Source organism: Vipera berus (assembly GCF_964194415.1).
Source record: "Vipera berus genome assembly, chromosome: 1".
In the NCBI taxonomy this organism is placed as follows: Eukaryota; Metazoa; Chordata; class Lepidosauria; order Squamata; family Viperidae; genus Vipera; species Vipera berus.
The window spans coordinates 333919173-333935010 of record NC_138202.1 but is presented as its reverse complement, the minus strand read 5'-3'; the positions used below and the strand labels follow the sequence as shown (position 1 = coordinate 333935010).

The following is a 15838-nucleotide window of genomic DNA, read 5'->3' as shown; positions in this document are numbered from 1 at the left end:
CAATATCTCATGGGCACTTTGTTAAATGCTTTGCTGATGCTAATGTGTATTATTATTTGTACAACATTCCCACGGTATGTTAAGGAAGTTACTCTTCAAAAAAAAAAGAGGAAGGATGACTACAAGATCTGCTTTTGACTAATTTATTCTGTCTCTTGGTAATTACCACCAAGTTAAATAGTAAGCAAAAGAAATTAAATTATGAAATAAAAGAAAGGAAGTATACCTAAATCTGCCCTGCTCATGCACACAATGGAGAGTTCAAAGGTTTTTATTCAATACCCCCCTCCCCCGTTCAATTGCAAACCAAAGGACAAGTTGGTTCAGTTCCCAGGTTCGACACAAGAAGCGCAAATGTAGTTTGAAGGCCAGTCCAAGGTCCAAACACATGACCGCAGGTCAAGATGCAAGAAACAGGAACATGACACAAGAAACTGGACATGTTCAAGCAACACCCATTCCTTTGGGCGGGATTAAATAGGCTATGCTGGTACTGCCTCCTCACGAATAACCTGGCTGACTGGCATTGCACCTGTCTCCTCTCTGCTCTGCGCGTCCTTGGATCAGGAGGAGGTGTGGACGTCACCCCCTTATCCTTACTGACTGCTGGCAGTTGCTCGTGTTCCCTGCCTGTATCGTCCAGGCTAACCTGCCATAACTGCAGCTCCCTTAGTTCATTCAGCCTGCTGCCCATCCAGTCGTCCCAGCTGAGGCTGCTCCGTTGGGCTTCGTGATCCACAGCTCTCAGAGCCTCTGTGCTCTCTTCCCCCAAGATGCCAGGACCCGGCTTATCCTCCTCTTCCTCCTCTGAACTTGTGTCTGGAGAGGTATCTGGAGGGGCTCTCACTTTCATATAATCTAGTAGGCCAAGGGATGCCCTTCTGCACAACAACCCTTGCTACTTTCAACAAATATTTTCTCATAACAAATGACATACTACCAACAGTGTTTCTGCCAGCATTTGCATGTCTTATAGTTTCTCCGTCCATTTTCCCATCTTCAGTAGACATTCTACTAAACTACAAATATCGGTTTGCTTACTGTAGTTTCCCCCCCTATATATTATTTGTAACCATTCCACTCCATTTTCCCTGTCAAACAAAGCTACCTTGGTTCTTAATTTATGAATTTTCAAATCCATATCCCTCATTCCTCGTCATATAGTCTAGTACTTGATGCAAATCATTTGTTCTTGGCCAACAACTGGGAACTGTCTGAATTTATAATTATATACATCTTCACACTCACCCCAGTCAAACCAATTGTAATGTCACACAAATATTTATTTTACATTTTTCTATAAATATATTAAGCATCTGAGGAAACATTACACATACTTTTTTATTTCCTGCTCAATGTTGTATGATTTATTATTCATTCCAGTTATTTTCAGAGAGAAGTCATTAAGAATGATAGAAATCAAAATTAACCCTCTGATTAATTGTACTCAAAAACCTACTAGAGGACAGTGCAGCTGCATGGCTATGATGGGCCACTGCAATTTGTATCGACTGCAGTTTCTTGCAGCACCTTGCAGAGCATACTGCAGTATCCTGAAGGTGGTAGTGGCATGATTTATTGACGCCAAAATATTATAGAAGACAAAGGGGGTATTCTGCTCACAAAAGCTAAAATACTTAGGGTTATAACATACCTCTCATTAGAAAGAAATCTCTCCTATTGGGTTGAGGGTTAAAATTGAAGCATGGCTTCTATTTGCTTCTAAAGTTCAAGCTAGTTAAGCCATTGAATTAGGTATGTCAACCATTTAAATTTCTGTTGTCAGTCTACTTCTAACTAGCCCTGAGAAAGAACTCATCCCAAAACCCTCGTATCAGACAGTAGGACATACTCAATTCATATCTCTTGGGTCTGGGCTTTGGCATATAAGTGAAAGGCATCCCCCAATCCCTCACTCTTCAAGAGGTGGAAGATTTGTTCTTTTGGGAGATTGGAGGAGATATCTGGAGGAAGAGAAATTAACAACAATTGGGATTGGATGGAGAAAAGCAAAAGCTGAGATCCTTCTCCTTCAGATTCAGTTTAAAGGTTCGAACTTCCAGAGAAGTTTAAAAAAAGATAAGTCTTACTAAATGAATTCAGAAATTGTGTTTGTGTGAGCATGTGTGTTTGTGTGTGCACTTTCTTATTAATAAAGTTAACTTTAATCTGTACTTTGTGAGATTGATTTATTTTCATAGAAAGACCTGAATCCTCTCATCATATATTTCAGTATTACATGACCAGGAGGTGATGCAGTAGCAATTATTTTATTCTATTTTTGTACTTTTATCTTGTAACTGCCAGAAAGTAACCCAGGATGAAAGAACTCTACTTCTGCATTTAGAGGTGGCCATATAAGGCACTCACTAGAAGATAGGAGATGGCAGTGAGAACTACCAAGACTTTTACTTAGAGGATAGTATGAAAACCAGATAACCTTTTGCAGAGCTGGTTAGCAACTTCCTTACTCTTTTACTCTAGGAGCTTCACCATAGCAGTTAAATTATTAGTATGGGTACTTGTATAGATCTTATACATTCTTAAAGTGTTATAGATGAACACTTACTGTAATCTCCAATTCTGTCCAGTTTTAGCTTGCATATATTGTGTGAATCTAAAACAATAAGTGATTGTAATTGGCACAGATTTTCTAACATAACAAGGAAAGAAATTTCTTAAGGACTCTAATCTGCTCAATAGCTTCAAAGACTCCAAAGTTGTTCTCCTATGCTGTTGAGATGGTTTGTTCCCAAACCCTTAGATTCTAGAGCAGGAGTCCCCAACCTGTGGGCCGCAGCCCATTACCAGGCTGTGCCTCTTGGGCACCGGGCCAGTGAATGGCTGACCATTTATGCTAGTGCTACTCTGAGTGTCACATGGGTGCTAGCCCCGCCCTGAATATCGCGCAGGCACTAGCCCCACCCTGAGTGTCATGCGGGTGCTAGGCCTGCTCCCAGCATTGCACAAGCGCTTGCACTGCCCCGAGCATCATGCAGACGCTTGTGCCGCCCCCAGCTTCACATGGCTGCTAGCCCCGCCTTGGGTGTTACACAAGTGCTAAGCCCGGCCCCAGCATCATGCGGGTGCTAGATCTGCCCCCAGTGTCACTTGGGTGCTAGCCCCGTCCCAACAGTGCATGCGCACTCACACGCCCCTGTTTGTGTTGCGCAGGCACACGTGGCCCCATGCCTGCCCCTTTCTTTCCCTCTGGGCCGCCAACCTAGAAAGGTTGGGGATCTCTGTTCTAGAGTACAGAAGTTGAGCAATTCTCTGTCTAGTGGGATCAGAAGCAGGGTTCAACTTCTTTTTTACTTTAAATATTTGTAGATTGTCCTAGAGTTAAATATTCTGGGTGATCTACAGGTAAAGAGCAATTACAATCAATCTTATATTTCATTAAAAAATAAAACGGCAACTTGGAATTTTCACTCTGGCCCAAATGCCTATTGGAAAAACAAAAAGGTCAGATGCCTTTTGAAATGTCAGAACAGTTGGGGACCATACATACAATGTGGAACTATCAAAAAGTTTTGAAAGAAGTGACTACTTGTCAGAAATGGGAAACATGGTCTAATCAGAGAGGTGGCAGATTGGAGTAATAGGTGAAGAAGGTGAGCTTTCTAAAGTACTGAAAAATAGATGGTCTGGGAGATTCATTTAGATCCAGACTCTTTCTAGAATGCTGCAAATTTCTCAGTTTGAACTTCCTGCAGTTCCCGAATAAAGAGTTACAGACTCGTGATCTCTTTTTTATTTATTTATTTATTTATTTATTTATTTATTTATTTATTTATTTATTTATTTATTTATTTATTTATTTATTTATTTATTTATTTATTTATTTATTTATTTATGGGATTTATATCCCGCCCTATCTCCCGAAGGACTCAGGGCGGCTAACAACAAAACATATAATAAGTACAGAAATTAAGATAAAAATAAAATTAAAATCATCTGTGCAATAAATTAAAATTAAAAATAAATTAAAAATTGTAAATATAATTAAAATGCTTGTCAGTCCAGGTCAGCCAGGTGGAAAAGGAGTGTTTTGAGGCCGTGGCGAAAGGACTGAAGATTTTGGGCCATCCGAAGCTCAGGGGGGAGCTGATTCCATAGGACTGGCGCTCCCACAGAGAAGGCCCTCCCCCTGGGGGTCGCCAGCCGACATTGTCTAGCCGACGGTACCCTGAGGAGGCCTTCTCTGTGTGAGCGTATTGAGTCTAGAATAGGTCTAGAATGTCAAAGTTAGTGCTTTAAAGCCTGAACAGAACCCAGTGATATATATCTGTGTCCTTGAGTTGTCTGACACAGATCTTCTCCCCACACCCATTGTTGCTGTAAATGGCAAGAACATCTTTCTTAGCATCTATTGCATGCCTTTTGTGACTAGTTCTGAAGGCCATTATATAAAATTAGCTTGCTATTTAGAGGCAGCAAAGATGGCTTGGTATGGAATTAGTGTTCTATTAGAAGAGCTTTGGGTAAAGCTCTTCAATAATTTGCTGATGGGCTCTTATTGTAAAAATCTGAGGAACAAGGCAGAAAATGAAAGGGTAAATGGCCAAGGTAGCTTTTAGATAGAAACAGCAGAGTTCATCACCCTTTTAGCAACTTTGGAGCTTTTCTGGCTTTCAAAGGATAGTTTAAAAATCTTTCCTGATATTTATTCTATAGTACTGCAGTTATGTACAGCCAGGGCTTTTTTCCTCATAGAATGCTCAGAATGGAGTTCCGGCACCTTTTTTGGATGGAACCTTGTAGGGTAGGCAAGGCGGGTTGTATGATGTGTGAGTTCCACCTTTTTCTTTTACAAAAAAAGCACTGTGTACAGCCACCCCGTCACTACCTTTCAAAGGGTTTATAAATGTGCAGACTTTATGTTCTACTCTTAAATGTTTAATTTGTAACTGCAGGTGTGTGAAATAGATGTATTAACCCTCAAGGACAGACTTAGAAGAAAAAGACACTATTAAAAACATAAAATAGATCCATTTTAAAATCATCAATTATCTGCAGATGACCTCATCTAATTTTGCTAAAGTCAAAAGTTAATTTTTTGTAGATAAACCCATCCATAGATCATAGTTACAACAGTGATACATTATTATCAGTGTTTAAATCTGTACTTTCTCAGTACCGGCTACTGTGATTCATAAATGGGAGGATATTATGTTTTGTCAAAAACTGGAAGTAGAACTTTCACATCTAGGAAATGTTGCCATTTTTGTACCTTGCTGATACTTAACATCAGTTCAATTTGTTCTGAGTGATGTTTTCCAGACAGAGCCAAGTTTGATGTAGTGGTTCAGCTGCTGGCCTAGAAAGCAGCAGACAGTGAGTTCTAGGTCTGTGAGTTCTAGGTTCTAGGCATGGAAGCCAGCTGGGCGACTTCGGGCCAGTCCCTCTCTCTCTCAGCGTAACCTAACTTCCAGGTTAATTATTGTATGGAAAAGAGGAAGCAGTAGTACTAAGTATGTTCTTTACCTTGAGATGACCGTAATATATTTAGAAAGTAAAATATAATAATAATAATAATAATAATAATAATAATAATAATAATAATAATAATAATAATAATAATAATAATAATAATAATAATAATAATAATACAGTTGATTTATATCGCTGTACCAGGAGATGCCAGAGTCGAAGAACTGGAAAAAATTACGAAATACCACAACCTGGCCATCGAAACTGCGCGATTATGGATGAAACGTGTAACAGTGATACTCATTGTCATTGGGGCACTGGGAACTATGTCCAAAAACTTTGCAAAATACATCAAGAAATTGCAGCTTCCTGCAATAACTCCAGCAAAACTACAAAAAACTGCGCTACTCAGAACATGTTACATTTTAAGGAGGTACCTGCTTAATACGTAGGATGCTGGTAGCAACCCGTGTCAACTATCAGCGCCAGTCAATTTGAATGTTCAGTTGACTGAGGTTCATGTCTAATGAATAAAATAATAACAATAACAACATCAACAACAATAATAATAATATAACATAACACAACACCCTGGACTTAACAATTGTTGATAAGAAGGACAAAAATGTCTGGATAGTGGACATGGCAGTGCCTGGAGACAGCAGAATAGACGAGAAAGAACTGGAGAAGATAACAAAATACAAAGACCTACAAATAGAAATAGAAAGACCGTGGCAAAGGCAAGCAAGGGTAGTACCAATAGTAATAGGCCCCTTGGGTGCAATCCCAAAACAACTGGAGCACCACTTGAACACCATTGGCACTGACAAATTCGCCATTAGTCAATTGCAAAAGGCGGCCTTACTAGGAACTGCTTCCATCCTACGACAATATCTGTAATACCATCAAACATCCACATCTGCCTATCCCAGGTCCTTGGTAATGACTCTATAGGTAGACAAAAATGCCAAATCCATCCTGAACATCTGGCTGACTGTGCGATGATCAATAATAATAATAATAATAATAATAATAATAATAATAATAATAATAATAATAATAATAATAATAATAATAATATAATTCGATGTACCTGTAATTGGCTATGCCATTTCAAATGCAATACATTTGTTTGAGTGGCAGAACAATCTCTAAACATAGCACCATTGTTAGCTTAGCCTAAGTTGAAGATGTAGTGGATATTCTCATGTTTTAGTTCTTCTCCATAGGGGCACCTTTGGAAGATCCCTCAGTCTCTGATGTCTCCTGTTAAAAAGAAACTTGGTAGGCATGGAAATTTCCTTCTGTGCCTGAAATCTTAGGGAATGACTGGGTTTTCATTAAACTGAACTATGCTGCATATGGTAACTAATACTAGTTTCCCGAGTCCCATATTACCCAAAATTATAGTACATCTTTTTTGGAAATGGGTTATTTTGGTAAATCAGTTTTCCAAACCAGGTTCTTGGGTTAAAAAGTACAACCTGATGTTGACAGTTGAACATCATTTGGTCAGTTGAAGAATTTCCAGGTCTAAGATGGTGGAGCAGTGGGCTAATGCCTCCTTAAGTAACACCAGCTGCCTGCAATTAGTGCAGGTTCGCATCCCACCAGGCTCAAGGTTGACTCAGCCTTCCATCCTTCCGAGGTAGGTAAAATGAGGACCCAGATTGTTGGGGGCAATTAAGCTGACTTTGTAATAATGCCGCTTGGGGTGTGTGTGTGAAAGCCCTAATAAGCAGGCATATACATAGAATGAAGGCTACTGCTAAGCTTGTAAGCCGCCCTGAGTCTTCGGAGAAGGGCGGGATATAAATGGAATAAAAATAAAAATAAATAAATAAATAAAAAATAAGATCCAATAAATTAATAGAAATTCATGGCTTGGTCACTTCCTGGTTGGATTACTGCAACATGCACTATATGGAGCTGCCTTCGAAGATCACATAGAAATTACAACTGGTCCAGAATACAGTGGCACACACAATTTTGGCTGCACCATCTTTTAAATAAATACATAAATTCAGGCAAAAATGTCAAGGTGGAATTGTTCACAACACAATTGGATGATGAAGTGATTGCGAGCAAATATATGACAGTTTTGTGTTACATATTGGTTCCTCAGAATTTCACACCATTATATATTTTAGACAGAAAGATAATAGCGTGGACTCTATTTTTGGATGAAGCTTTAGTTCAATTTATTATTATATGAATGCTGAGACAAGATAGCAGGGTAAGAAGTCCCCATATCAATGACAGCTAAATATTTTCAGCTATAATGATGCCTATTACTTTAGAATCTGTAGTGTATTAATAGACTCATGCTAGATAAATCCATGTAATAATTAAAGTGTATTTTTGCTGAAGCTCAGCATTTATATATGCTGTTCATTCCAGATGATATTAGAAATAGAAATCTAAGCCATTTTTCTTTTTTGATCATTATCCTTTTGTGGCTTCAAGAAAGCTTTTACTAGCTGAAAATGAACCTCTTGAAAAGCAGTCACTTTTTTGGACTATTCTTTCCAAAGCAGGCTGCGTATCTTGGCTCAACTTGGCTCATCTTTGTAACTCAGCATTATGAAATCTGGCATCTCACAATTGGAAATTTCTCCAAGAGTTCATTTTAAATTCTTGCTTTGTGATTTTCTGCTCAAGATTAGTCACAAAAAGCATTTTAAAATACAAAAACTGTTTTTGCCCACAATAATGCAAGCAAAAAAGGAGATTTTCTTTTATCTCAGTCTGGGGTGTAGAAACAGCACAAAAATAGAGATTTGAGCAAAATATTCTGGCAGGAGTAGGGAAATATTGAAACCCTTATTTCAAATATTTTTCCCACCTTTCAAACAGAGGATTTTGGAATCTTTGAAGGCCAAATAACTGGGAACTAAAAATAAATAATAAATCCTTGAAAACCTAGGAAACTACATCAATTTTTACTTATGCATAAAGTTTGGAGGCAGGCAGAATATTAGCATTGAGACACAGCCACTGAGGTGTTTCCAGTAACAGCCTTTTACAAGACTTCCTAGAGTTGTGCCTCATTTTGTATGTCTTACTGCACAATTTTTACAGCTGTTAAAAGTTGCAGATGGAACTACCATTTTGGATGACGTATTTCCCCCTTCTTCCTTACAATAAGGGGAATGTCTGTTCTAAGGTAAAAACATAAAACTTCTGTACTCCACTATTTTGTCACTCATGTAATAACTAAATTGAGGACCATGAAAAGCTATCACCAAGAATGAAACTAATGTTTTTGATCTGTTTTGTTTTGTTTTTGCAGCACTGTATCTCACTTTTTCCTTGTGAAATATGTGTTGATACCCTTTATTGGTGGCACTGTGAATGGGGCAGTATGTTTGCAAATGTCTTCACTGGTATTTAATCCAATTCAGCTGATATTTTTATCTTGTTTTCACATTCTTGTATTATTCAAAGCAAAAAAACTTTTTTTTTGAGTAGGAAGAATTGTAACTTTAGCACATAATTTTTGTGATTTAAAAGCCAATCTCAAATAAAGATGCTATTATAATACTTCTGGCTGGTGTTCAACCCTGAATGCTAGTGAACTACCAATGCGACCTTGCTTGCATCTGTCTGCATTTATTTAACTACATTTTATAATTGGCAATACTGGCTGGGAATTCTAGAAGTTGTAGTCTGATCTATTTGGAGTGCTCTAAGGTGGGAGATTTCTAGCACTGAAGGGGGACCATCAAAAATAGATCACTTAGATATTCTTTCTGTTTAAATGTGAGACTATATGATCAAACAGACATTTCATCATCCCTTAGTCTATTCCTTTTTAAAAAATGTTTTATTTCATCATGTCTTGCAGTAAATTTTGTAAGCCAATTATGGTATGTGGGGAAAATCTTTCATCCTCTTAAATGTGCTCCTTTCATTAGATTTTTTCCCTTCAAGTATAACTAATTCCTATCCTCATCCATTTGCCTTTATGTCAATGATGGAAACCTGCATCAGAAAACTTTTGCCTAGAAAGGAATAAGAACAGAGATACTTGGAGATAAAAGCTATTTATTAATTTAGTTCTTAAATTCTACTTTGGAAACTCTGAAATTTGTTCTTGCTCATTGTGATAAAGTTTCTAATGTTTTGCCAAAGATAACTAAAGTTGACTAGATATCAAGGTCCATCTTGGCTTTATATTCCAAAGTATATAAAAAGCACATCTTTCTAGATAGATATAAGAATGGACATAGATACAGTATTTATATGTTTGTAAGTTTTATATTAGAAAGACAATCTCTACACCAAAGACACTAACATCAGATACATTTTCCAAATAATGTCTGGTCAGCATAGTTTTGTAAAGATACTATGTAGAGCAGTATGCTATTATTTCTGCTTTGTTGTTCAAAAACATGTGTTCTGTTTTCAGAGGCTAATGAAATCTTCACTGTTTATATGATCTGATATATCCTTGTTGTTTTTTAGGCTAGTGGACTACTGGCAGCATGATGACGACGAGGGATACTGATAGCATGAGATTCTTCATGATTGCCTTGTTTACTGGATGCTAATTCAGAATGCGGACAAGAGTAAACTTTGAAGTGCTCCTTTTGTGTGTATCTGGCCCAGAGAAGACTTCTGATTGCCATGTCAATCCTGTTTTCTTTTGCCTTGCGACACCCAGTTAATTGAAGCTTGAGAGAAGTGTTTCTGATTGTTGGTTCCCGTCAAATCAGAAGTTGTATCCTTCATCACAAGAAGATGAAATTTCCATTCTATTGGCTTTTTGTCAAACAAACACAATAATATTTCCTTCTGGAAATCCTGGGATACAAACTGTTTTGGGTATGGCTACTGATCCCACGTGATAGAGGTGTGGCACCAACCTTGGGACTCATGACTGGCTATACAATGTTGCGGAATGGGGGAGTAGGGAATGGAGGCCAACCTTGGATGCTACGATGGTCTAGTCGGATTCGACTCACTTGGCTTAGCTTCACATTATTCATTATCTTGGTCTTCTTTCCTCTCATTGCCCATTACTACTTAACCACCATAGATGATGTAGATGATGCTGGCAAGCGCATCTTTGGTCCCCGCATAGGTAACGAACTTTGTGAGGTGAAGCATGTTGAGGATTTATGCCGAATTCGAGAGTCAGTGAGTGAAGAGCTGCTCCAGTTGGAAGCTAAGCGGCAGGAGTTAAACAGTGAGATTGCCAAGCTGAATCTTAAGATTGAAGCCTGCAAGAAAAGCATTGAGAATGCAAAGCAGGATCTTCTGCAACTAAAGAATGTTATCAGTCAAACAGAGCATTCATATAAAGAGTTGATGGCTCAGAACCAGCCCAAGCTTTCACTGCCGATTCGACTGCTACCAGACAAAGATGACTCTAGTTTTCCCATGCCAAAATCCAATAGAAACTGCCGGTTGCATAATTGCTTTGACTATTCACGTTGTCCACTAACCTCTGGTTTTCCAGTATATGTCTACAACAGTGACCAGTTTAACTTTGGGAACTCATTGGATCCTTTAATTAAGCAAGCCTTTGAATCCACTGTCAGAACTAACATATATGTTACTGAAAATGCAAACATTGCCTGTCTCTACATTGTCCTAGTAGGGGAAATGCAGGAACCTGTAATGCCTAAACCTACTGAATTAGAACAACAATTGCACGCTTTGCCATATTGGAGGACAGATGGACATAACCATCTCATTATTAATTTATCCAGGAAGTCAGAAACTCAAAACTTCCTTTATAATGTCAGTACTGGGAGAGCCATGATTGCCCAGTCCACCTTTTATGATGTACAGTATCGTCCAGGTTTTGACATTGTAGTATCTCCTCTTGTCCATGCCATGTCTGAACCCAACTTCCTAGAGATCCCGCCCCAGGTGCCGGTAAAGAGAAAATACTTATTCAGTTTCCAAGGGGAGAAGGTTGAATCTCTCCGATCCAGCTTACAAGAAGTACGATCATTTGAGGAAGAAATTGAAGGAAATGCACCAGCAGACTATGATGATAGAATTATTACCACATTAAAGGCTGTTCAAGACAGCAAATTGGACTTTGTCTTGGTGGAATTTACATGTAAGAATCAGCCAAAGGCAAGTTTGCCCACTGAGTGGGCTCTTTGTGGAGAAAGGGAAGACAGACTACAGCTACTGAAATTATCTACTTTTGCACTGATAATCACCCCGGGTGATACCCATCTTATGATCTCTGCTGGCTGTGCAATGAGACTGTTTGAGGCTCTAGAAGTTGGTGCTATTCCAGTCTTCCTTGGAGAGCAAGTCCAACTGCCTTATCATGATGTAATTCGGTGGAATGAGGCGGCCTTAATTATACCAAAGCCGCGTATTACAGAAGTGCACTTCCTTCTGAGGAGCATTTCTGACAATGACCTTTTGGCCATGAGGAGGCAGGGCCGCTTCTTATGGGAAACCTACTTTTCCACTTCAGACAGTGTTTTTAGCACGGTCTTGGCTGTCATAAGGACTCGAATCCAAATTCCAGCTGTTCCCATTCGAGAGGAAATGGCGGTGGAGATCCCTCACCGTTCTGGCAAAGCTGCTGGCACAGATCCCAATATGGCAGACAATGGGGATTTAGATTTGGGGCCAGTAGAAACTGAACCACCTTACTCATCTCCCAAATATTTACGCAATTTTACTCTCACAGCAATGGATATTTACAGAAATTGGAACTCAGCTCCTGGTCCCTTCCACCTCTTTCCACACACACCCTTTGATCCTGTTCTACCCTCAGAAGCCAAGTTTTTAGGGTCAGGCACTGGATTTCGACCTATTGGTGGTGGAGCTGGTGGCTCTGGGAAGGAGTTCCAAGCTTCATTGGGTGGGAATGTTCCCAGGGAACAATTTACAGTAGTCATGTTAACCTATGAGCGAGAGGAAGTCTTAATGAACTCCTTAGAGAGACTCAATGGTCTCCCTTACTTAAATAAAGTTGTAGTAGTCTGGAATTCCCCTAAACTTCCATCAGAAGATCTGCTTTGGCCAGACATTGGTGTCCCAATTGTGGTAAGTCAAATTCAGATATTTCCTTTTTTATTCCTATGAGAAAACTCAAGTTACTATTTATATAAAATGTTGGTCTTCCGTTGTGCCATAAGATGTTCTCAGTTTGCACGTATTTTTATAGATTTTAGAGCAAAGCAAACTATGAGATCCAGAAATTGTCCAAAACATTCAATAAAAATATGAGATTTGTGTTACAGTGAAAGCTGGATGTAATGTGGCCCTTTTTTAAAAAAAATGTATTTATTATTTTATATGCTAAAGTACAAAAGAAAAAATATAAAGGAAAACTCTAAAACAACCCAAAATAAAAGCATCCCAATGTTTGCATAAAACACATTACATTATGAAATGAGGCATGTTTTGAATAACCAATTTGAATTTTAGAGTTTCTATTAAAGCAATGCTGTTTTTAGAGGCCTAGAATATTATTTTAAAATACAATTTCATGAGTGCTAGTGAAGAGTGCTACTAGATATTGCAAAAATAAAATATTCTGATTGTTTTTCCATCCATTGAAGCAGGGTGGCCCCTTTAAATTTCTCTGATATTGTTCTGAGGGCTGCAGATGTACTTTACTTCATAATCTGAGCTCCTTATAGATGATGGGGCCTTGCTTGTTATTTCCTAACTAGCATCTTTGCAGTATGGGATCTACAGTCATCAACTTTGGGTGGTAAAAGTGGAGGAATGAATTGGCTTTGTGAAAGAGACTCAATAGAAGAAAGATAATATTCTGTCTTTCTGGGATGATGGTATGTTTTTTGCTTTGAATTCACACACACACACACACACACACACACACACACAGAGAGAGAGAGAGAGAGAGAGACAGTAAAAACCCAAGAATAGAATAATATTTTATTATTTTGTCATCTAGGACCTTGACATTGGGTTAAATGAACTTAATATTTCATCTTGCAATTTCTAGCTAATGAATCATGCTGTTCAATTCTGACAACAGTGAATAAAACACTTTTTTCTAGGAGTAGTAATATAAAATACTTATCTCACTGCAAACACTGCAACATTAATATACAGTAAATGGCGACCATTAATTGGCTACTTAGGGAGAGGTGGACAATCTGTTGTCCGCATGCATTCCCCTCCCCCAGACAAGCCTCCAGTATGTGATGACAGTATCATGATAATGTCTTGCTTTTTATGTGTTGCAAATGGCAATGTGTTAATGTTTTATTTTGAAATTAACCCCAATAAAACCAAAAGGGTCAAGAAAAGATCTGAAAGGCCTTTCAGTGAAATCAACACATCATCAAAACTGCCTCCTAGTGGATTGTGGGTACAAAAGGAATTGTAACCCCAGGCCAAAAAAAACGTTGTCTAAAGGTCTATTATTTTCTCCGATGACAGCACTGGTTAATCTAATAAGGGAGCTGAGGCAGATGCAAAGATTATTTGTATCTTGGACATCTACAGAATAAATAAAGTCTTTTCCTTGCTCAATCTATGGCTGAATTCACCATTGCACCTTTAGATTGGAAGAAACTTTCAAAGTGTTCTGTTTGTTGACCTAGAATCATGTACTTTATATTCAGGGCTGTGTGTACATTGAAATCTAATACTATTTAGAATATAGTACTGGCTACAGACTTTAGCTTTCAGAAGATACCAGATATTCTGCTTTTTAGAGAGCTTTTTTATATATATATACAGTCGAAATACACATAGATGTGTAATAGAGATTAGTGAGACCTTGGCAATCAAACTTGCTTAATTGGGTTTCCAGGAGTTCTGATGATAAAGTGCTTCATAACCCAAGCTCTCCTCATAGCTCAGGGTCTCATAATGTTGATCTACCTTATAAAAGTATTTCTAAAATATTTCCAATAATAATATAGTGGCTTTATTTGCATGATAAAATGAGAGACAAATTTAGCAAACCATGTCAATTTAATGGGTAGTCTGAACTCAGCCAGCATGGTTATTACATGGTTCATTGTTTCTGAAAATTGGGTTGAAGAAACCAGGCAATAGTGTGTTCTGAAGCTGGTCAGAAATGTTATTTCAAATGTAGCAAAATGAACCCCTATTCTTTTAATATTCATCTCATCATTTTGCTTAGTTTTTCAGACCTTTCCCCAGCCAAATACTTTCCAATAATACCCTGTGTTGCCTCTCTGATACATCCATACTGTTCTTCAGCCAGGCAGGGGAATTCTTGGCAGTTGAAGTCCACACAACTTAAATTTGTAAAGGCTGAGAAACACAACTCTAGGTAGAATAGGAAATCTTTTATATTTTATTTTCTGAGTAGGGACTGTATTGGTAAATCTTAAATGATTAGTTTTTTGGAGGGTGGTATCGAAGAAGCTAAACCTAAATTAGCAATTCAGTGGTCAAGATAAATATTGTTGAATGCCCTCCATAGAACCAATGTGACATTATAGTTAAAGCATTGTACTAGGATTGAGGAGAGCCACGTTCATATCTATCTTAATCAAGGAAGCTCACTGGGTGATTTTGTTCCCATCCCTCTGTCTCAACCCAAATTACTTTGTTCTTGGGGAAAAATTGAGGGAATACAGTTTGAAAGGAATGAAAGTTAGGATACACTTCAACAAAGACCTAAATCAATCAATCAATCCATCACATAAATAACTGAATAAAAGATGATGCATGTGAATATACATGAAAAAAATTGAATGCACTTAATAGAGTAACTAAATTATCTCGATATATCTGCCTTTCCTCACTGGGAACCGATGCCTTTTTTATATAAACCCTCTAAAAAAGAACTGATGTGCTGTACTTTTTTCTTGCAACAATGTCCCACCCACTCCAAACCTTACACAAATTCCACCCATTCCCCCAAATTAATGACATCTTTTTTGGGTGGGGAAAATAATTATACCATATTATGGCTGAGTTTGCTGAGCAGATAGTGGTTAACTAAAGACCATCTATTGATTTCATTTAAAAGCTGAAATTTTGAGAATATACTGATTTACAACTGCAGCCTTTCTTAGGCACTGCAATACAGATTACAAATTCTCCATACTACAAGTGAATATAAATCACAGATTTGGCACAGATTTTTATTTTCAGTATAGTTTATTTGTACTTGCAACCCTGTATGCTTCCATTCGTTAACTCTGAATGCTTTAGTAGGAAAACATTTCGTGTGTCTGAATCCCATGAGGTTTAAAAGCTGATAGCTGAAACCAAAGAATGGAACATTCCCCTTTCTCTAATAGAGATTGTGATGTGTTTTTGTTTCTTTTCTTGGCATTATTTTGTTGCAAGCTATTTAGCACTAGGTGTGAGAGTTAAGAAAGCAAAGTTTTCTCTAATTAAAAATGGAAGGGGTGGGGTGAACTGGCATCATTTAAAAATTGTTTTCCTATTAACACCAAACCATTTC

The 15838-nt window shown here is 38.0% G+C and overlaps 1 protein-coding gene and 1 long non-coding RNA gene across 4 annotated transcripts in view; one reads left to right on the top strand and one right to left on the bottom strand.

Annotated features, from left to right (window-relative positions):
* Positions 1–15838, bottom strand: part of LOC308672582 — a 171002-nt gene that overhangs the window by 38916 nt on the left and 116248 nt on the right. The gene's annotated exons all lie outside the window — the stretch shown is intronic.
* Positions 1–15838, top strand: part of EXTL3 (exostosin like glycosyltransferase 3) — a 146363-nt gene that overhangs the window by 87364 nt on the left and 43161 nt on the right. For 2 of the 3 annotated variants that reach the window (XM_081335505.1, XM_081335506.1), the window contains one exon: positions 9901–12459. In XM_081335505.1, the coding sequence (XP_081191631.1) occupies positions 10312–12459 (2148 nt within the window). In that variant the 5' untranslated portion in view covers positions 9901–10311. Of the gene's footprint in view, positions 1–8536; positions 8600–9900; positions 12460–15838 lie in introns of those variants that run through there. The other variant, XM_081335507.1, reaches the window with a different exon arrangement.